General features: G+C 37.3%; 1 protein-coding gene across 1 annotated transcript in view; it reads right to left on the bottom strand.

The window, feature by feature from the left end:
- The window catches only part of SLC16A12 (solute carrier family 16 member 12), a 299,411-nt gene that overhangs the window by 158,189 nt on the left and 117,953 nt on the right, over window positions 1–23,269 (bottom strand). Inside the window, exon 4 of the mRNA XM_053692921.1 lies at window positions 11,259–11,844. Within this exon, the coding sequence (XP_053548896.1) occupies window positions 11,259–11,844 (586 nt within the window). The remainder of the gene's footprint in view (window positions 1–11,258; window positions 11,845–23,269) is intronic.

Below are 23,269 nucleotides of genomic sequence, written 5' to 3'. Positions count from 1 at the left end.
ACCGTAAACCGCCACAACCCCCATCGCAAAGTAACACACTACACTATTAACCCCTAAACTGCCACAACCCCCTTCGCAAAGTAACCCACTACACTACTTTGTGGGTTACTTTGTGATGGGGGTGTGGCGGTTTCAGGGTTAATAAAATAGTTTAGTGCAACTGTTTAAGCGTAAAAAATTTGAGTGGTGAGGGGCGGAGCCGGCCAGCGTGAGACATGGCCGCACTTTAATGTGAGCTCCGGTTTGCAATTGCCCTAAATCGCTACTGCAGGGACCTTTTGGAGCTACTAGGCAGCGAGATCACTTATACCCGCTCCGGGACAGATGGAGGACTGAACGATCGCGGGCTTTGTTGGAATAGCCCGATATCACACGTAACTCCGGTTTTGAGGCCTGAGTAACGGCCGCCATCTTAGGAGCCTGAGGCTAAAGTTTGGTGCGTGTCGCGCACCGGAACACCGAAGACGAAGTAGCTGATGACCTAGGAGTCTGTAGATACCGCATGGGGTATTGAACTAAATACTAGCAGGTACTTTTATGGCGTGATACACGCTAATACTTAAAACCCCTGGCATAACCGCTGTTTTTCACAGTACATGTGCTGCACAAGTTTCACCGGACTTTCCGGAGCTTAAATTAAATATAATCCACTTGTTCTGGGAACTATGAGATATGTATCTACAGGCCTACAGGGCATAATTCACTGATTCAATATGGAACAATGACCACATAACTGAAAAATACCTTTAAAATCTGACATATACATATAGGAAAACAGGCCATAAAGGGAATATGTAGAGGTCTCTATAAAAACAAAGCCTTAATCTTTCATAACTGCAAAAGAGTTCTATCACCATATCTTGCCTGGCTGTACCTTTCCATACAAATACATATGCAAAGTGGCTCTGTTTGAATTGCTGTGCTATTGCTGGTTAAACCAAAACCCACAGTCAGTGAAGGAGAAGTGTATATTTTAAGCATTTTCACTATCACATCCCTGGGGGCAAATCTTCATGCACAGTTAGAAGAGTGAAGGGGGATATTGCATACAAAGAAATCAGCAGCAATCCACTACACCAGCCACAATGTCTCCTAAAGCAGGGCAAAGATATAAAAAAAATTGTTGCCTCCCGCAACTCAGTAAGCTCCTTTTTCAGATCTACTGAATCCCCCCAGCCTATTCTATCAGACCCTATCATCCCACGGAGGTCTGAGATGTCACCCTCCGATAGTGAAGATAGCGACTTGGAAGAATCTGTGCACCTAACTAAGTCCTTTTTGGCCACTATACCATCTAAAAGCCACTTGGACAATATAGTTGTCAAGGTAAGGGATTGCATTAAAGAAGTGCTGGCCACTCTGAGAAAGGATATGACGGAAATCAGCAACAGGGTGGAGGCCCTGGAAGAAGATAACGAGTTCAATCAGCAAGAAATCTCTGACTTGAAGACCACAGCTCAAATACATGACTCACTATTCACGCAATTACAGGACAAGTTAGAGGACCTGGAGAACAGGGAGCGACGCCAGAATCTCCGAATCAGGGGAATTCCAGAAACAATTCTGCCGAACAAGATTCCTGAGTTCCTCAAAGGCCTCTTTTCCTCTATTCTAGGATCTTCTTCTACAGCAGACCTCTCAATGGATCGGGCCCATAGGGCACTCAGACCGAGACCCTCGGATCAAGCTCCTCCAAGAGACGTTGTACTCAAATTGACCCACTATCAAACGAAAGAGGACATCTTGAAAGCTGCTAGACAACTTAAGGACATAAACTTTCAGAATTGCCATCTGCAAATATTCACTGATCTTGCACCACAAACCTTACAGCGACGGAGAGAATACCAGCACTTAACAGCATTGCTTAGGGGAAGGGGGATCCTTTATCGTTGGGGCTTTCCTTGTTCTCTTAATGTTTCCCACAAAGGTATTCGGCATACCTGTAAGTCTCTAGATTAAATACCAGATCTCTGCATGGCCTTGGGGATTGATCCCCCCCACCCAGCAACAGTAAGAGATGGTGAAGAGAGGAGTAGAGGGACGAGATCTGAAAGACCTCCTAAAGCTATGTGGCAGCAGCAAAAGCCTAAAAAAGCGAAGAAATACCAGGACTCCTTGCTTACAGACGGCAAGGGATGATTCAGGAGAAGCTAATTGGGTGAGATAATTCCTTGTCTTGTTACCTTATGAATCCTATTTAAATGATTGATTCTTTGCTACCTTGTGAACTTTTTCAGTGAAGAGACTGAACACTTTATAACAATAACTTTGAAGCCGTTCAGGGCTGAAAGCCTTCAGAAGCAATAATGTTCCTGTAATGATCTATCTGTCTACATGTATGTTTTAAATAGGGGCAAGCTATTATACCCCCAAGTAGTGACATATAATGTCACGCTATTTGTTCTGGTTGAGTTTATTATTGTTGTTATTTATGTTTGTGTTGTTGTTGTTAATGTTCAAATGCAATTTATATGCTCTTAACAAATGTATGTTACAGGACTCTTGTACACTAATTTGGCACAGACTTGGCAGTTATATGCTGAGAATTGACGATCAGATAGACACCGACCTAGAGAAAAAGACATGACGAGCCCCAAGCCAATTATTTTCATGACGCAGAATGTAAAGGGCTTTAATGTACCCCATAAGAGACGTATGGCATTTAGTGATATTACACATAAACAGGTGGAGGTATTATTCTTGCAAGAGACACACTACCTGGAGGGATAAGAGCCAAAATTTTTCACATCTATCTATACCAGCCACTATCACAGTAGTCACCCAACAAAGAAGATTTCTGGAGTTAGTATTTTACTCCATAGATCACTACAGTTTCATGTCCAACAGGTGGATAGGGATAATGAGGGGAGGTATTTAGCACTCTTAGGTCTGCTATATGGGAAGCCAATTACTTTAATAAATGTCTATGCCCCAAATACGCACCAGGCATCCTTTTTTCATAAAATATCTAACAACATTATGGCTTTCTGTAAAGGCTCTCTCATCATTGGGACTGACTTAAATACACCCCTAGATCCGGGGTTAGATACCTCCAACGCACAATCACAATTGTCAAGGAAGTCACTTAGATCTATCAAAGAAGATTTGACACTACTAGGGACCCATGATGTCTGGCGTGTCCAGCATCCATCAATTAGGAATTTTACCTTCTACTCCGCGCCACAGAACACTCACTCTCGCATAGACTATATTTTTGTAGACCATTGCACTATTTGTTCTGTATTATCTACTGACATTGTCCCCACTAGTTGGTCTGATCATTCAGCCGTAATCTGTAGAATGCTATGGTCCGCCCTCCCTTTCAAACCATTTCATTGGCGCTTTGATGACACCATATTAAAAGAAGAATTATTGTCAAAACAAGTAGAAAACTCCATTAGGGAATATTTCGAACATAATAACACACCAGATATAGATCCATTCACTTTGTGGGAGGCGCATAAGTGTGTTCTAAGGGGAGAGATGATAAAGCTCAGGTCCTCACAGGGTAAGGCTCACAGGCAGCAGCAAACAGACCTTACTGCGACATACCAACACACTGACAACTTATATAAATGCAATCCACAAGATGACTCCCTAAGACAACAACATGAACTAGCTAGACAGAAGCTTACAAAATTCCTTGACCATTCGGCCCAAAAGCAGGCACTGAAAATGCAACAGAAATTCTTTATAGAGAACAATAAGCCTGGTAGACTCCTAGCTAGAGCACTTAAAACTAAGCAGTCGATACATTACATCCCCACGTTGCGAGATCCCCCCAATACATCCACGGTGGAAACCCAGAAAATAGCAGAGATATTCAGAAGATACTACACAGCTCTATATAATTTGACACCTCATAGGCACAAGACAGCACATCAATTACAATGTCAGCGATACTTAGACACTATAAAACTCCCTAGTGTACCCAGAGAGGAGTTAGAATCCCTTGACTCAGCTATCACAGCTGAAGAAATAGGAAACGCCATACACTCACTTAAGTAAGGGAAAAGTCCTGGTCCGGATGGCCTTATTAGTGGTTATTATAAAAAATTTAAACACCTCCTCTTGCCTCACTTGCTCACAGTCTTTAATGGTATTGATGGGACCCACGATTTACCCCCTTCTATGCTTGAAGCCATCATTACGGTGATACCGAAACTGGGCAAAGACCCAACGATCCCATCAAACTACCGACCAATCTCTCTATTGAACGTCGACATAAAAATTTATGCAAAAATATTGGCCACAAGAATTAATAAAATTTTACCCACATTGATCCACCCGGACCAGGTGGGCTTTGTGCCGCAGAGAAAAGCCAAAGACAACACAGTAAAAGTCCTTCATCTAATACAGTACGCGACCACACATGACATACCCTTGGTACTATTATCGACTGACACTGAAAAAGCTTTTGACAGACTTGATTGGACCTTTCTTAGACTCACCCTACAGAAATTCGGATTCCCCGACAGTTTTATAAAGAAAATACTAACACTTTACACCAAACCCACTGCTAAAATTAAGGTTAACGGTGCATTATCCAGCCCTTTTTGCATTTCAAATGGCACCAGACAAGGGTGCCCCTTATCGCCCTTGTTATTTGTACTTTCAATGGAAATACTTGCCACTAAACTGCAGGACAACCCTGCCATAACTGGACTTCTTGTAAACAATACACACCACAAATTAGCTCTCTATGCCGACGATCTACTACTGACACTGACTAACCCGACCTCATCTCTCTCTGCGGCACAGAGCAATTTAGAAGAATTTGGCTTGTGTTCTAATTATTCAGTTAACAAAACTAAATCTGAATTGCTCCCCATCAATCTAACTGTAGCAGAGATCCATACACTTAGTACGCAGGTCCCATACTCGATACAGGAGTCTTCATTGAAATATTTAGGCATTAATCTCGCAACTAACGTACAACGGCTGTATGAACTGAATTATGAACCACTTTTAACAACCGTCACCAAAGACACAACAGAGTGGCTAAATAAAAATATCTCCTGGCTGGGTAGGATAGGGGTGTCCAAAATGACCATTCTTCCTAAGATCTTATATGTATTTCAAGCACTTCCCATACTATTGTCTGACGCATATCTTAGTAAGCTACAATCAGTGATGAATTCATACATTTGGAGGAAGAGACCTCCCAGAATAGCCAGGTCCACTCTTTTCCTATCCAAAAAATATGGAGGTCTGGGGGTCCCAGACCTGATTAGATACCGAATAGCTGTCTTTTTGCGCAGAATAGTTGATTGGTGCACACTCACCCTGGACCATGACAAAACATGGATGACGTTAGAGCATGATTTGACTAGACAGGCCCAGCTTGGCGTATATTACTGGCAACCTAAGGGGAACCACCCGGCCATAATAAAAAATTATCCTATAATTAGGGAGACGTTTGATGTGTGGTCTAAGGTCCTAACTACATATCCGCATCTATCAACAGTCCCCTCTCCTTTGACAACGGTACTAGCCAACCCTGACTTTATAAGTGGGATGTTGGTTACACTGCTATTTGGACAGATTTCTCCCGCTATACACACTACTTGACTCAGACAAACTGATGTCCAGACAGCAATTTTCAGAGATGGGAATTACACATTTTATTAACTGGTTCGGATATTTGCAACTTCGGCACTTTGTACACACGCAAAATCTGAGACACCTGGCCACTAGGGAACGCTCTCCGTTAGAAAGACTATGCACCCTTGACTCACCCCCACTGCATGCTATCTCCACCTTATATCAATTATTAATTACACCCTCTGAGTTCAAACAAACCTCGACCATACTATCCTGGCATAAAGAACTCCCCTACACACTTTCAGAAGACGAATGGTACGCTATATTTGCGCATACCAGCAAATCCGCACACTCGGCCTCATTACTAGAAACTAACTATAAATTTCTACTACGTTGGTATCTCACCCCCCATAGGTTAAAATATATTTTCCCAACAGCATCGGACAGATGCTGGAGAAAATGCTCAGGAGAAGGCACGCCTTACCTTCTGGTGGGAATGCCCTAAGATTCAGACATTTTGGACAGAAGTAAATCAGGAGATGAACAAAATGTTAAATCACGACCTTTCTCTAGATTCTTTAGTATACCTATTCCACGTTCTACCTAAACTCCCATTTAAACACTATACATCCCTTCTCCAATTAGCCATATGTAGCGCTAAACAAATAGTACCTAGACTATGGAAATCTGAAGCTACACCCACTTTGCAGATGTGGAAATCACAAATGGAGAAAAATCTGTCACTAGAGAGGTATTATTACTACACTACAGGTAAACTGGACTTCTATGCTGAAATGATGTTCTTTTGGGAATCTTACTATTGCCCCAGACAGGGTTTAAACTCCCTTAGAGCTGCTCCCTAGGCTTCTATAATTGAGACATCTAACATGGAACCAGTTGGAGAGAGACTAAATGCCCACCACTACCAAAATGGGGAGAGACAATGCTCCTTGATAGTTAGAGACACATACACCCCCCCCCCCCAGCCCTGTTTACTTTGACCTGGGATGACGAGACCGACTAAATGAATACGGGGTGGTATTGCTGACGTGGTAATCTAGATTGAGTGTTATAGATTAGGTCCTCCTGACCTTGGAAATGGAACACATGGCTTGGTTTTATAGATCCTCAAGAAGCAAGCGGGAGGGAACTGTAGTACTGTGCCGAAGTTTGCATACATTTGGTATTATTACTAATTGTGAGGGGTGGGTGTCGGCTGATCCCTTTTTATGCGAGGGTTTTATTAAAGTGTCACAAAAAGTCATTGCGCAACGGGTTATGCCTGTCAAAGTTTTATGTATTACTGAAGTCCTGTCGCTTTTATATTGTTGTATTGCATTGCTTATTGTATTGTAAAATTTGACATAAATAAAAGATTAAACAAAAAAAAAATTTGAGTGGTTAATGGGATTGTGTTCAAGCGATCACATTTACATTTTAACTTGTAATACGAGCGGATATTGCCGCTCAACGCTGCCCATAGAAAATATGGGAACGTAAATTGCTGCAATTTTGCCTTTTAACATCTGGACAAAGTGTCTGTGGGCAGGAAATGCATATTACAGTGTTATAATTTAGGAAAAAGTAGTCAAAAGTAAATAGAGTTGAAAACATTAGTACCAATATAAGCTAATTTTATATTATGTTATTTATGGTAACGAAAGTACATTCTGAAATAAAGTTAGTTGTGCTAATAATTCCATGCTGCAAAAAAAGATAACAAAATGGATGCCCCCTTACAAGTATACTCACACGACATCTTGAAATCTTTTATGTGTAAAATATATGTATAAAATACATAACATTCAATATACAATTATTGTCTTTAAGATGATGTGGTGACAAAAGCCCCTATTTATCAACCTGTCAACTTACTTGCATTTGCCGGCACCAATACGCTCGCCTAAGATCGCCTAACATTGCTGCCGCGGACCTGAATACGTTCTCCAAAGTTACCAAAAAAGCTGTCAAAAAACTGTGCACCAAATACGGGGCGATGAGCAGTGGACTGTTGTTAACTAACAGTCATCGATCTCGCTGCTCTTCGGCTTTTTCCCAGCTTTATTGGTATGCTGTCACTAAACACCCACACTATACTACACTGTTTAACCCCTATCCCTACGCTCCCAGACCCCGCCGCAACTAAATAAAGTTATTAACCCCTAAACCGCCACTCCTGGAGCCCACCGCCACCTACATTATACTTATTAACCCCTAATCTGCCGCCCCCTACACTGCCGCCCCCTACATTATGTTATTAATCCCTAATCTGCCCCCCCTACACCGCCGCCACCTACATAACACTTATTAACCCCTAATCTGCCGCCCCCTACACCGCCGCCACCTACATTATGTTATTAACCCCTAATCCGCCCCCCCTACACTGCCGCCACCTACATAACACTTATTAACCCCTAATCTGCCGTCCCCAATTTATTAACCCCTAACCTAAGTCTAACCCTAACAACCCTAACTTAAATCTAATTTAAATAAATATAAATAAAATTACTATCATGAACTAAATTATCCTATTTAAAACTAAATACTTGCCGGTACCTATAAAATAAACCCTAAGCTAGCTACAATATAACTAATAGTTACATTGTATCTAGCTTAGGGTTTATTTTTATTTTACAGGCAAGTATGTATTTATTTTAACTAGTTAGAATAGTTACTAAATAGTTATTAATGCCTAACACTACACTATAATTAAATAAATTAACTAAATTAAATACAATAACCTAAATTAAATTAAATTATCTAAAGTACAAAAAAAACAAACAAACACTAAATTACAGAAAAAAATAAACAAATTACAGAAATTTAAACTAATTACACCTAATCTAATAGCCCTATAAAAATAAAAAAAAGCCCCCCCCCCAAAAAAAAACAAAACCCTAGCCTAAACTACCAATAGCCCTTAAAAGGGCCTTTTGCGGGGCATTGCCCCAAAGTAATCAGCTCTTTTTACCTGTAAAAAAAATACAAACAACCCCCCAACAATAAAACCCACCACCCACACAACCACCCCCCCAAAAAATACTAACCAAAAAAAACCTAAGCTCCCCATTGCCCTGAAAAGGGCATTTGGATGGGAATTGCTCTTAAAAGGACAGTTAGCTCTTTTGCAGCCCAAAGCCCTAACCTAAAAATAAAACCCACCCAATACACCCTTAAAAAAACCTAACACCAACCCCTTGATAGGCCAATAGGATTGAGCTCGCATTCTATTGGATGTTCCAATCAGCCAATAGGATTGAAGTTCAATCCTATTGGCTGATTGCATCAGCCAATAGGATTTTTTCTACCTTAATTCCGATTGGCTAATAGAATTCTATCAGCCAATCGGAATCTAAGGGACGCCATGTTGGATGACGTCACTTAAAGGAACCTTCATTTGTCAGGGAAGTCGTCGGCTGAAGAGGATGCTCCGCGTTGGATGTCTTGAAGATGGACCCGCTCCGCGCCGGATGGATGAAGATAGAAGATGAAGACTTCTGCCCATCTGGAAGACCACTTCTGCCCGGCTTGGATGAAGACGTCTCCCGGTAAGTCGATCTTCAAGGGGTTAGTGTTAGGTTTTTTTTAAGGGTGTATTGTGTGGGTTTTATTTTTAGGTTAGGGCTTTGGGCTGCAAAAGAGCTAACTGCCATATTAAGGGCAATGCCCACCCAAATGCCCTTTTCAGGGCAATGGGGAGCTTAGGTTTTTTTAGTTAGTATTTTTTTTTGGTTGTGTGGGTGGTGGGTTTTATTGTTGGGGGGTTGTTTGTATTTTTTTTTACAGGTAAAAAGAGCTGATTTCTTTTGGGCAATGCCCCGCAAAAGGCCCTTTTAAGGGCTATTGGTAGTTTAGTTTAGGCTAGGGTTTTTTTTTGTATTTTGGGGGCTTTTTTTATTTTAATAGGGCTATTAGATTAGGTGTAATTAGTTTAAATTTCTGTAATTTGTTTATTATTTTCTGTAATTTAGTGGTTTTTTTTGTACTTTTGATAATTTAATTTGATTTAGGTTATTGTATTTAATTTAGTTAATTGTATTTATTTAGATAATTTATTTAATTATAGTGTAGTGTTAGGTGTAATTGTAACTTAGGTTAGGTTTTATTTTACAGGTACTTTTGTATTTATTTTAGCTAGGTAGTTCTTAAATAGTTAATAACTATTTAATAACTATTCTACCTAGTTAAAATAAATACAAACTTGCCTGTAAAATAAAAATAAACCCTAAGCTAGCTACAATGTAACTATTAGTTATATTGTAGCTATCTTAGGGTTTATTTTATAGTTAAGTATTTAGTTTTAAATAAGAATAATGTAGTTAATGATAGTAATTGTATTTATATTTATTTAAATTAGATTTAAGTTAGGGGTGTTAGGGTTAGACTTAGGTTTAGGGGTTAATAAATTTAATATAGTGGTGGCGACATTGGGGGTGGCAGATTAGGGGTTAATAAGTGTTATGTAGGTGGCGGCGGTGTAGGGGGGCAGATTAGGGGTTAATAACATAATGTAGGTGGGCGGTGTCAGGGCAGCAGATTAGGCGTGTTTAGGGTGTTTAGACTCTGGGTACATGTTAGGGTGTTAGGTGTAAACGTAACTTTATTCTCCCATAGGAATCAATGGGATAACGGGCAGCAGCGAACATGAGCTTTTGCTGCTTTCAGACTCCCATTGATTCCTATGGCATCCGCCGCCTCCAGGGCGGCAGATTGAAAACAAGGTACGCTAGGCCGGAATAGTGCCGAGCGTACCTGGTAGAAATTTGTTAACTAGCAAAAGTAGTCAGATAGTGCTGAACTTGCATTCGGAACATCTGTAATGATGTAAGCATCGATCTGTGTTGGACTTTGACCGGCGGATCGTATGTTACGTCACAAAATTCTACTTTTGCCGGTCTGTAGGGTTTGATAAATAAGGCGAATCAGGCTCGCCACAAATACGCTGCAGAATTCCAGTGTATTTGCAGTTGACGGCTCGATAAATAGGCCCCTTTGACTATAGAAACAATAGTATATTTTGCCTATCTCTTTATAACTCCAAACATACTGAAGAGTTTCCGTTTTTTAAACAGTTTCTGAGGGTTCCAATGAAACTGTAAAATTTCAAAAAGATTTGATCATGCAATCTAAAGTTATAAGCACCTGACCTGACTGTCCAGCACTACTTTTTCACTTCAAAAGATCTGCAAACAAAATAATAGTTTTAACCGATTTAGTGCTAAGCAATTTCAATTCCTGTGCTGAAGTTGTTATAAGCTGTTTACACTCAATCAATTTCAGTGTTTTGAGTTATCATATATATTATACCTGGCTTGTTTTCAGTAAATCAGGCATTTGTGTGCATTACCATATAATTTTGTATTTAAATTTAATTTATCAATGTCTTGGAAAGTCACAGGACAGTACGCTCATAAACAATGTATCTTTGGAATTAATGTCTTCAATTTTCATATTCTTTGTAACAAGTACTTTTTGTCAATGTCCATTTTACATTTCTTAATTGTGGCCTTGAATAGCACTAAACTATTTGTATGTTGTATACCTGAACTCTTCTCAATAAAAAGAAGTTTAAAAAAAAAAAATGTCTGACTAGTTTAATTTAATTGTGGCTGCCAGTAGTCATGTTTAAAACTCTTATTTTAGTTTACTAAGCTGCAACCCATGTACTAAACTTTAAAGATTGTAACATTGCAAAAAGTGCTTAGTTGAATTACCTTGTGTCTGTTAGCCATCCGAAGGTGATGTTGCCAATAATGTCTATTACTCCAAGGATGGACATTAGGAAAGCAGCCTCCTGATGAGTAACACCAACACTTAAAGCATAAGGCACAAGGTAGACAAATGGAGGACTACATCCATAGGCTAGAAACAGAAAGGATACTGCAAGTATTATGAAATTTGGCTTCAGTATAAAGCTGTATTCCTGCTTTGAGCAGAAGCAAAGACTTTTAGAAGTACATTCTTGGCTTATTGGTGAGCATTCCATTAAATGTGTACTGTTGTTCTTTGATTCGTCGTGTATCTGATCTTGATTTAGTTGGTACTGAGTGAAATCCTCCTGAACGTTTATCGGCCTCATTAGTGCACCACAGACACAAAGATTTGAAACAAATCCACCAAGTATAAGCAATGCTCCTTGCCAGGAATACTGTTCAATAAGCATCTGAACAACAGGTGCTAAAATAAAGGTGCCAATTCCACTCCCAGACATGGCAATCCCATATGCCAAGGCTTTTCTTTTGTCAAAGTATTTTCCTACCATTGCAATAGCAGGACTATAACAAAGTGCAAATCCCAGACCTAAAAGTAAAAACAAGTGAAACTTATTTAAGGTAATGCACATAAAGTATGAACATATGTAAAATAACATCTCAATTACAGATATTAAAATCTTTCATAACTTTTTAGAACATTTATACATTTTCTTAGCGGGTACTGATTAGCAAAACTGTATTCAGTAGATTAACAAATACAACTATTTGAAATACTGAAACAATTTCTTTAGATTTCTCATGAAAAAAACTAAATACTTGGCTAAAAGCACTGCTTTTATTTATCAACAAGTATTTAGTGAAGTCCCTGATTCCCTGAATGACCTGTTCCCTCACATTGCTTTGCCATACATGTTTTGTAGAAACTTCTATCACTTCATGTTGCTCTATCTCTTTCTGTATCCCTTACTCTATTGCTGATTCAGGGCTAGATTACAAGTGGAGAGCTATATATAGCTTTCATGAAAGCGATATTAGCGCTCCACTTTATAACACCAGTGCACAATAATGTTACAAGATATCCGCAATGTGAACATGAGCTCACGTTCGCATTGCTAGGAAGCATTGCACTCACAAGAGCACGCTTCCATAGGCTCCTAAGGGAGCCTCGTTCAGAACTTCTGCGCCAGCAATGGGGGTAAGTTGTGCAGCAATGGCAGCAAGTATAGATATATATATATATATATATATATATATATATATATATATATATATATATATATATATATATATATATATATATATATATATATGTATATGCTTATATGTTTATCTGGTAATATGTGTATATACACATATTAACACATAAATATATATGTATATAATATATAAATATATGTATACATATATATTTACTGAGAACACACAGTTCCCATTGACCGCAATGGAAAGGCACTTTTCAGTGCCGTTTTTTTTTATTCCCACTCACCTCTCTCGTATCCCATTTTCTTTCATAAGGTAGTGAGAGTCCACAAGCCATTAGTCCTGGGATCTAATATCCAAATTGTGAAAATCACAAGTAAATGGGTGGGGCAAAATTTAAGGCTGGCAAGCACCTATTTACCAGCCACTAAGACTGTAGAACTCTCCTGTGCAAAATTATCCCAAAATAAAAGGGAGTAAAGAAGAGCAAGTTGCTGCTGTTCAATCTACATAACAGAAGCCTCATAAAAAAAGGGAAAGACACAAAATGAATTCCTAGGATGTGAAATGTAAAATCGTACAGAACTCAGTCAAGCATACAGAAAGTCAAATTCAAGTGACGTCAACTATAAGGAAACTAGAGGATCCACTCTGCCACAGAAGTGACCTTGACTGACTTGAATAACAGAGACAAGTATCTCAGTTGAGAAAAAAAAAGTCTGAGAAGAAAGAAGATTGCACAAAGTAATAATAAATGGTAACCTTGCCTCCTGAGGAAAGCAATTCCTTGCACTTGCAATTCCTTGCATGATGAAAAATATCACCCAAAACTTCCATACATAAAACAAAAATGGAACAAAGAACAAGCTGTTTGCATTTATCCATAAGAGAAAGTTGTGTGGTACAGTCTACTCTACAAAGATTCTCAGAAATAAAAAAATTAATTAAAGAAAAAAAAGTTTTTTGAAAATTGATTCTCCTACCAGGCCTGCAAAGAACAACAGAAAACGGTTGTTAAGAATACAGCTACACCAAAATAATTTGCCATCTTATAAAGATAGAATCCCTAAATATACTTTTCTAACTATAATTTTGACCTGGAATGAAATATGTGGAATACTGCAGATAGACAATACAATATCAAAACACCTTCCAATTAGAGGTAATACAGACTTTATACCTGGGTCCTCCTATTATATCTTTAAAATTTGGGCTCAAAAAGGACTTTAAAATATAACTCAGTAATTTGACTTTCAGACAAAAACTATTAAAACCTATACAGATCTTACTTTAGAATTCGGCCTAAATAAGAAACATTTCTTTGCTTATCTATAACTTCGACATTTTGTTTCTTCGCGAAAATATATGCAACTTATAACTTGGGACTTGGGGAAATTGGAATCTATAACCACATGTTTTCGTACAGGAATACGCTCCATTTCTATGATTTATAGGTTATTAATAACACACAGCTAGATTATGAGTTTTGCGTTATGAGTGAAAAAGCATTGTTATGCTTCATAATGATGCTTTTTCCCTAACACCGCTATTACAAGTCTTGTCAGAATAGCTGCACCGCACACCTTTTCGGCCGTCACGCAACGTCAGTACCGCACTTTAAGAAAAGTCCTTTTTCAATGGGACTTCCATAGCGCCGGTATTATAAGTTTTGCTGTGAAGATCCATACCGCCATCTAAAGTCAGTAGTTATGAGTTTTATGATACAAAGCTGTAACATGAAACTCATAACTAAACTGTCACAAAGTGCACTAACACCCATAAACTACCTATTAACCCTGAAACTGAGGCCCTCCCGCATGGCAAACACTAAAATACAATTATTAACCCCTAATATGCCGCTCCGAACATTGCCGCCACTTCAAAAATGTATTAACCCCTATCCCCCCACTTCCCAACATCGTTGCAACTATAATAAAATTATTAACCCCTAAACCGCCACCCTCCCGCATCGCAAACACTATTTAAAGATTATTAACCCCTAATCTGCCGTCCGCCCACACTGCCGCTATAATAAACCTATTAACCCCTAAACCTAACCCTAACGTAACCCTAACACCCCCTAACAAATATAATTAAAATAAATCTAAATAAAACTTACAATTATTACCTAAATAATTCCTATTCAAAACGAAATACTTACCTGTAAAATAAAATCTAAGCTAGCTACAATATAACTAAGAGTAACCTTGTAGCTATTTTAGGTTTTATTAGTAAGTTTGTATTTATTTTAACTAGGTAGACTAGTTAGTAAATAGTTATTAACTATTTACTAGCTACCTAGTTAAAATAAATACAAAGTTACCTGTAAACTAAAACCTAACCTGCCTTACACTAAAACCTAACATTACAACAACAAAAAATTAAATTAATCAAATACATTTATCTAAATTCCAAAAAAATAAACATGAAATTACACAAAATAAAAAACGCAATTATCAAAAATAAAAGAAGTCCTCATCGAAGTCGGCAGAAGTCTTCATCCAGACGGCATCTTCTATCTTCATCCAGACGGCATCTTCTATCTTCATCCCTCTTTATCTATCCGGATTGAGCTTTCATCCTATTGGCTGATCCAATCAGCCAATAGGATTGCGCTCGTATTCTATTGGCTGATTGGATCAGCCAATAGGATGAAAGCTCAATCCTATGGCTGATTGCAACAGCCAATAGGATTTTTTAGCCTTTAATTCCTATTGGCTGAATTCTATCAGCCAATCGGAATGTAAGGGATGCCATCTTGGATGACATACCTTAAAGGGAAACTTCATTCTACGTTGACCATCGGAAGAAGAGGATGCTCCGCGCTGGATGTCTTGAAGAGGGACCCGCTCCGCGCCGGATGGATGAAGATAGTAGATGCCGCCTGGATGAAGACTTCTGCCTGCTTGGATGAAGACTTCTGCCGGCTTCGATGAGGACTTCTGTCCACTTGGATGAAGACTTCTGCCAGCTTCGATGAGGACTTCTGCCCACTTGGATGAAGACTTCTGTCGCCTGGATGAGGATGGATGTCCGGTCTTTGAGAACTGTAAGTGGTTCGTCGGGGGTTAGTGTTAGGTTTTTTTAAGGGTTTATTGGGTGGGTTTTATTTTTAGCTTAGGGTTTGGGCAATGTAAAAGATCGAAATGCCCTTTTAAGGGCAATGCCCATCCAAATGTCCTTTTCAGGGCGATGGTTAGCTTATGTTTATTTATTTATTTGGGGGGTTTGGATGTGTGGGTGGTGGGTTTTACTGTTGGGGGGTTGTTTGTATTTTTTTTTTACAGGTAAAAGTGCTTATTTCTTTTGGGGCAATGCCCCACAAAAGGCCCTTTTAAGGGCCATTGGCAGTTTAGTATAGGCTAGGTTTTTTTTTATTTTGGGGGGGGGCTTTTTTATTTTGATAGGGCTATAAGATTAGGAGTAATTCGTTTTTATTTTTGATAATTTCGTTTTTTATTTTGCGTAATTTAGTGTTTATATTTTTGTAATTTAGATAATTGTATTTTATTTTATTGTAATGTTAGGTTTTAGTGTAAGGCAGCTTAGGTTTTATTTTACAGGTAAGTTTGTATTTATTTTAGCTAGGTAGCTAGTAAATAGTTAATAACAATTTACTAAGTAGTCTACCTAGTTAAAATAAAATAAAATAAATAAAATAAAACCTAAAATAGCTACAATATAACTATTAGCTATATTGTAGCTAGCTAAGGTTTTATTTTATAGGTAAGTATTTAGTATTATTTAGGTAATAATTGTAAGTTGTATTTAGATTTGATTTAATTATATTTAAGTTAGGGGGTGTTAGGGTTAGGGTTACGTTAGGGTTATGCTTAGGGTTAGGATTACGTTAGGGTTAGGTTTAGGGGTTAGTATATTTATTTAGTGTTAGTTATGTTGTAGGCCAGAGGTTTAGGGGTTAATAACTTTAGTATAGAGGCGGCGACATTGGGGGTGGCAGATTAGGGGTTAATAACTGTAATGTAGGTGGCGGCGATGTTAGGGGCAGCAGATTAGGGGTTAATAACATTATGTAGGTGGCGGCGATGGCGGCAGATTAGAGGTTAATAACCGTAATGTAGGTGGCGGCGATGTCGGGGGCGGCAGATTAGGGGTGTTTAGGCATGGTTTTTATGTTAGGGTGTTAGGTTTTCTCTCTTCTTTTTCTTTTTTCACGTCATTTCTTTTTTTTCTTGCTGACATTTATTCGTCAATGGCATTAATTAATGAAGAATAATTTGTCACTGTGTTATATATCTGTGTTAAATTTGAAAAAAACACCAACAGTGTAATTTATAATAGATGATGGAAATCTTCTTAATGCCTAATAGAGGCATTCAAAGCCCCGCTTTATTTAAGAGTATTGTATTCTTTATGTCCTGATTTTGAGAAGGAATGCTGTTATAACCTGTCTTCACTGTTGTTTATAAACATATTAAAAAAAAAAAAAAAAAAAGAATACAGCTAAAAGGGAAAACATGGAATCTGAACCAAAATAGGTTCCATAAGTGGAACCAAAGAAATACCATGTGGCTTTATAATATACAAAGGAGTTCACAGAACGTATGCAAAAAAGTCTGGGAGCTATATTATGTTTCAAAGGAAGAACCACAATCAGAAAGGATTTGTCTAAAAGGACAAAAATAGTTACTGGTGTTGGTCCTTGAGATAGGAATATGAAGGAAAGCACCCTTCAAATATTAATAATAGTGAATATTAATTAATCCTGATTAACTAGTGTAAAATGGACCCAGCAGAATCCACCTTGAAAGTAGGAACTTTTAAAATATGAAAAAGTTTCAAAATAGGCCATAAAGTTCCCTGTTTCATAGGGACATGAAAAAATTGGATTAAAAACGTAGATCTTATTACAAAAACTGGAACCAGCACTATCACCTCCTAGGTTCCAAGTCAATGGAATTATGATTAGAAATCCTGAACATACTGCAACTAGGCTTTTGAGAAAGGAATTAACCTACCATGTACCACCATAAATTCTGGATTGAAGGTTCAAGTTATTTGTAAGTGGAAGAAGGCTTCCAGGTTGTTTGGCCTTAGTCCAAATAATACTAGACTTTCAAACAGCTCTGGAAAAATCAAAAAAGTTTTTTAAAAAGGAGGAAAAGGAATCCTTACCCAAAAAAACAAAAACAAATAAAGTCTACAAAAAAAGACCATGTCTGCTGACCATGAAATGAGCTACAGAGCTCTACTTGGTGGACTGTAAAGGTCATAACTTAGTGTTAAAATGGCATTGACAGATAAGAATTGGAAATTAATGAGTTTAGAAGACTGAAAAGATTTAGAAAATTTTCAACAGAATATTCCAAAATTCAAAAATTAAATCAGATATTTATAACAAAGGGAATAGACTGCAATTACCTCAGCTATGTAAAAGCTGTTGAAAACAGAGAACCCACTTGTAGAAAAACAAGGTCCTTCTAAGGAGAAAAAAAAAATATTTAGCCATAGTGTTCCTTAAAGGAACTATCCTCAAAAAGAATACAAATCATATGGCTAAGTGGTGATTCTCATGTCTACCTTAGAAATTATTCTCCAAAGGGACCTTTATTCTTGCTTCATATCAGGGTCCAAAGTACAAGATTGTCACAACATTTCAGGCTTACAATTAGTCTTTAGACATATTAAGCCCGAAACGTTTTTGTAATATTGTACTTTGAAACCTGATATGAAGCAAGAATATAGGCCCCTTTATAAAGAACGTGGCTGGACCAATCTTCTATGTTTATGCATGTGGAACAGCCTAAACCTTTCCAATAAGCTGCATATAGGCTTCTTACAAATATAATAGAAGTAAATTAGAAAGTTGTTTAAAATTATATGTTCTATCTGAATCATGAAAGAAAAAAAATTAACATATATGTAGCAGGGTTAGCTATGTACTTCTGATGCATGTAATAAGCTTGTTTTAGGCTATATCAAGCCGAGTAGTAACTACTATCTACTTGGTAGTAGATAGTACATGATATCTGCATCAGGAATAATTGCTGATCAAAAAAAAAACTTACCTAGAGAAGACAAATATGCCAGTCTGTGTGAATATGTGAAAAACTTCCTTAAAGGGACACTGAACCCAAATGTTTTCTTTTGTGATTCAGATACAGCATGACATTTTAAGCAACTTTCTAATGTACTCCTATTATCAAATGTTCTTCATTCTCTTGATATCTTTATTTGAAATGCAAGAATGTAAGTTTAGATGCCGGCCCATTTTTGATGAACAACCTGGGTTGTTCTTGCTGATTGGTGGATAAATTCATCCACCAATAAAAAGTCAGAGTCCAGAGTCCTGAACAAAAAAAAAGCTTAGATGCCTTCTTTTTCAAATAAAGATAGCAAGAGAACAAAGAAAAATTGATAATAGGAGTAAATTAGAAAGTTGCTTAAAATTACATGCTCTGTCTGAATCACAAAGAAAAAATTTGGTTCAGTATCCCTTTAACTAGACTGATCTGTTAGAGAATCAGTGTCAAGAAAAATTAAAGAGGAGAAAGATTATCAGACAAATCCATTCAGTGACTTGGAGGAGGCTTAGCTGTCCTAAATTGCAGAAATTGTAAAGAGCAGAAGTCTTGAATTTTGGAACCAAATCTGTTGAACTCCCTTGTACAATTGAACAAAGGGAGTACAGAATCATTTAGAGAAATAAAACAGCATTAGTTAAAAAGCATAAAAAGATCCTACAGAATTGCAAAGTTACAGTTATAAACATACATATTGCCCTGTATATATACTGTACATTTGCAAATACAAACTTAAATGAATAAAATAAGTGAAGAGTGGGCTATGTGAGTGCATGAAACAGCTTCACTTACATTAGATGCATCCTCTCTACTGTGCTTACAGCTGCAGAAGAATGCTTCTAGTAGAGAGCCCATCCAGTACTGTGCCATCAACAGCAGAGAATATTACAAAGAGTACATCATCGAGCTAACAGGAGGAGGCTAAGGGACGAGTCCCCACGACACATGTAGCAGACTAATTCAACAGGAGGAGGCTAAGGGACCAGTCCCAGCGATACCTGTGGTAGGCTGCTGATAAACTCCTGCAGGATAATTACATTCACTGAAATACAAAATTTGTGGAGGGTACAATAACAGGCTACAATATATTTTGTAACCTGCACACGATATATATATATATATATATATATATATATATATATATATATATATATATATATATATATATATATATATATATATATATATGTTAAGGGGTGTAGCCAACTATAGCAAATACTTCTATTAAGGAAGTCAACCTAGTGACTGTAGAAAGTTTTTTACACCTATTAATCTTGAGAAGTGTAGCTTATATATGACTGCTTATGTCTAAAATTTAAATTTTATTTACATAGTTTAAGAAGAATATGCAGTATCAATGCATCATTGTAAAACACACTCATTTCTCAAACCTGAATTTAAAAATACATTGTATCAGTTTGATGTTATTTACTAAAAAAGAGTGGTCATTAGTACATATAAATTGTTGCAAATATGATAGTTGCTAGTTTGCCAGTTCACTATTATCTGTAATATACAGTGTATTCCCAAAAGGAATTCAATCTTTAACAAAAAAGGTACCTGCACTGAATACTAAGCTCTGTCAATTCCGGAGCTATTTTATCAATACCATATCGGAATTATAGTACTGTATCACAACAATAAGTCACTGAAAAATCATATTTTTCTTCAGAGGGGACGGAGGGACGAGCGTCTCGAATGGTCCGGTGTTTAACGATATATTGTACCCACCTCTAAGAGCTCATTAGTTGTTTACTTGATATTGATTGGCTCAAGTGGATGTCAATCATCACCGATCGGTCAATGATAAGGCTTCGATGAGATCATCAATTCACATGATGTCACTAGCCAATAAAAATTGGTCTTTATCATTTTGATATTATTGTATCAATGGAGAAAAATGGAAACCTGAAAAGGATTCCTATTGGGGGTGCACCTTGTGTTGAATTAAGAATTCAGGGTGATAGATACACAGAGAAAATTAAATGGATATATATTGAATAATATAAAAGATGAAATAACACAATATCAAATGATAATATTACAATTCGAACCATAATGGCACGAAAAGGGAAAATAAATATTAATTAATAAATAATAAATGAAAAATATATTTTTTAATGATACTTGAAAAATAAATAACAATAGGAGTCCACGATCGTGAATAAGACTCAAACGTCCCAAAACCAAATAATAATTCACTGGTGTGAGTGATCTGGATGATCTGCAGATGACGCTGTGGTCTTTGTTCTTTATAGACGTGATGGAGAGGCCGCTCCGCTTGTGATCCCGGTGTAAAAAACTAACTAAAACTGTTGAAAGAAGAAGAGGGTGCCTCATAGTGTATTACATATGGTTATAATTATCAGAAAACAAGAGAATGAACGCTCACCAGATTTTGTTGCACTGTACTGTGACCGGTGTTGAAACGCAGACTAGCCCTTATTACAGTGGCTAGTATACTGTCAGCTAATCCTTAGCTGAGGACTGATGTAGGTGTCTAAGTACAGGTATTACTGCCAAACAAGGCTGCTAGACTTTCTACCAGTCTTGATGGAATGTGTGTACACTGAGAAAAATTTGTAGATAAAAACAACTTCCCAAAATATTAAAAACAAAACTTTTAATGTCTCTTTGCAACGCGTTTCTCGACCGCTCAAGGGTCGTTTCTTCAGGCAAATAGAAAAAGACGAATACAAACACGCTTAATTAGCATAATTAAATACACAAGTTGCGATAAAACAGGAAGTTGTCATATCAGAGAGAGAACCAATAGGCATTTGCATTGTCATCTCAATGAATATGTTACATAGTGTCAAATACTAACCCTTTGAAAGTAGCCTATGCGCTCGCATACAATAAAAATCTGTACAATTGTGACAATTGCCAAATATGAATACACATTTTTTCTCTTAAAATCATCAAAAAGGTTGCATAATCAGAATTTAAAAAGCAATAAAAACATAAGTACATAAATCATCTAAATGGACCTATCTCATATAACAGTGCCACTCGTCTGGCATAACCGGAAGATAATATTTGAGTTCAGGACTTCTAGATTTTACCATAATCTAAAAGATATATATATTATAGACAGTCCATCTTCAAATATATATATATATATATATATATATATATATATATATATATATATATATATATATATATATATATATATATATATGTGTGTGTGTGTGTGTGTGTTTTCATGATATGTGTATTTTAGTAAAGATGTATGTGTGTGTGGGAATTTGATGTTTAAAAGGTGTGTGTCTTAGAGTGGAAATGTTTGTGTGTCTAATCTAACTGTATCCTTTATTTGTCGTGTCATAATGATATCCCACAGTCCAGTTGTCTGTTGTATGTTTGATATCATGAAATATTTCAGTGTATCAGGAAAAACTGTGTGCGTATGTGTAAATCTAATCATATGCAGTGTATGTCTCAAAGCAGAAATATGTATGTGTTTACTCTAATCATCTCCCTTGTCATTGTGCTTTGTTGACAACCCAAAATTGGATTGTCTATTAAATGTTTGATATCGTGACTTCTAAAACCTTATATATTTGGCACAAGTTTTGGAGAAAGTCCAAAATATTTAACGAATGATAGACGCAAGTTGTCCAAAATCATATAGCTGACAACCTAGACTGATTAGGCCTGCAGTGTAATAGAACGCTTTTCTACTAACCTGACCTGTATGTTTGTCTGATAATTAGACATAGGGGCATATCTATCAAGCTCCGTATGGAGCTTGACACCCCGTGTTTCTGGCGAGTCTTCAGACTCGCCATAAACACAAGTTATGGAGCAGCGGTCTAAAGACTGCTGCTCCATAACCTGTCCGCTTGCTCTGAGAAGGCGGACAGAGATCGCCACAATTCAACCCGATCAAGTACAATCGGGTTGATTGATACCTCCCTGTTGGTGGCCGTTTGGCCGCGAATCTGCATGGGGTGGCATTGCACCAGCAGCTCACAAGAGCTGCTGGTGCAATGCTGAATATGGAGAGCGTATTGCTCTCCGCATTCAGTGAGGTCTGTCGGAGCTGATCCGCACTGTCGGACCTTTGTTAAATAGGCCTCATAGTGTATACAGAAAAAAGATGTATACCTAACAGTGTATCTGTTGACTGTAATAATATTGACAAAAGACCTGACTGAATATGTATTGCCACTAATGTTTGATAATACATAAATGGCCCATTACTTCACAAATTATTTAGAAAGGCACAACCCATTAGCTGAAAAAGGAAAAAAAATGTATTCAATCAAAAACTGCTGAATAAAGAGAATCAGTTGACGGCTGCTATTTCTAGATTAGAATGGAGACCTAGGGGATAAAGGGTCTTTAACTTAAATATCCAAAAAGTTTCTCGTTGTCGTAATCTAGTCAATTTATTGTAGTCAGATGATTTAGGGATGTAATCTATAGGTAAAAAACGGTATATAGAAATATTACTGTTGTGTTTGGTTAGACAATGATTGGGAATACTATGTTTGATTTTTTTTTTATTGCAATTTTTGCAATTTCGATGATGTTCTCCCCATCTTGTTCTAATTTTTCTTGAGGTGCAGCCTACATATTACAGGCCGCACAAACATTCTATAAGATATACAACAAAACTCGAGTCACAATTAAAAAAGCCCAAAATAGGAAAACTTTCACCTGTGATATTTGATGAAAAATCTTTTTTGTCCTGATCTAATATATTTGCATGAATTACACCCATTTTTTTCCACATCTATATACTCCCTTTAGACCAAA

Source organism: Bombina bombina, chromosome 9 (assembly GCF_027579735.1).
Source record: "Bombina bombina isolate aBomBom1 chromosome 9, aBomBom1.pri, whole genome shotgun sequence".
NCBI classification, from domain to species: domain Eukaryota; kingdom Metazoa; phylum Chordata; class Amphibia; order Anura; family Bombinatoridae; genus Bombina; species Bombina bombina.
This window is presented reverse-complemented; position numbering and strand designations above follow the sequence as displayed.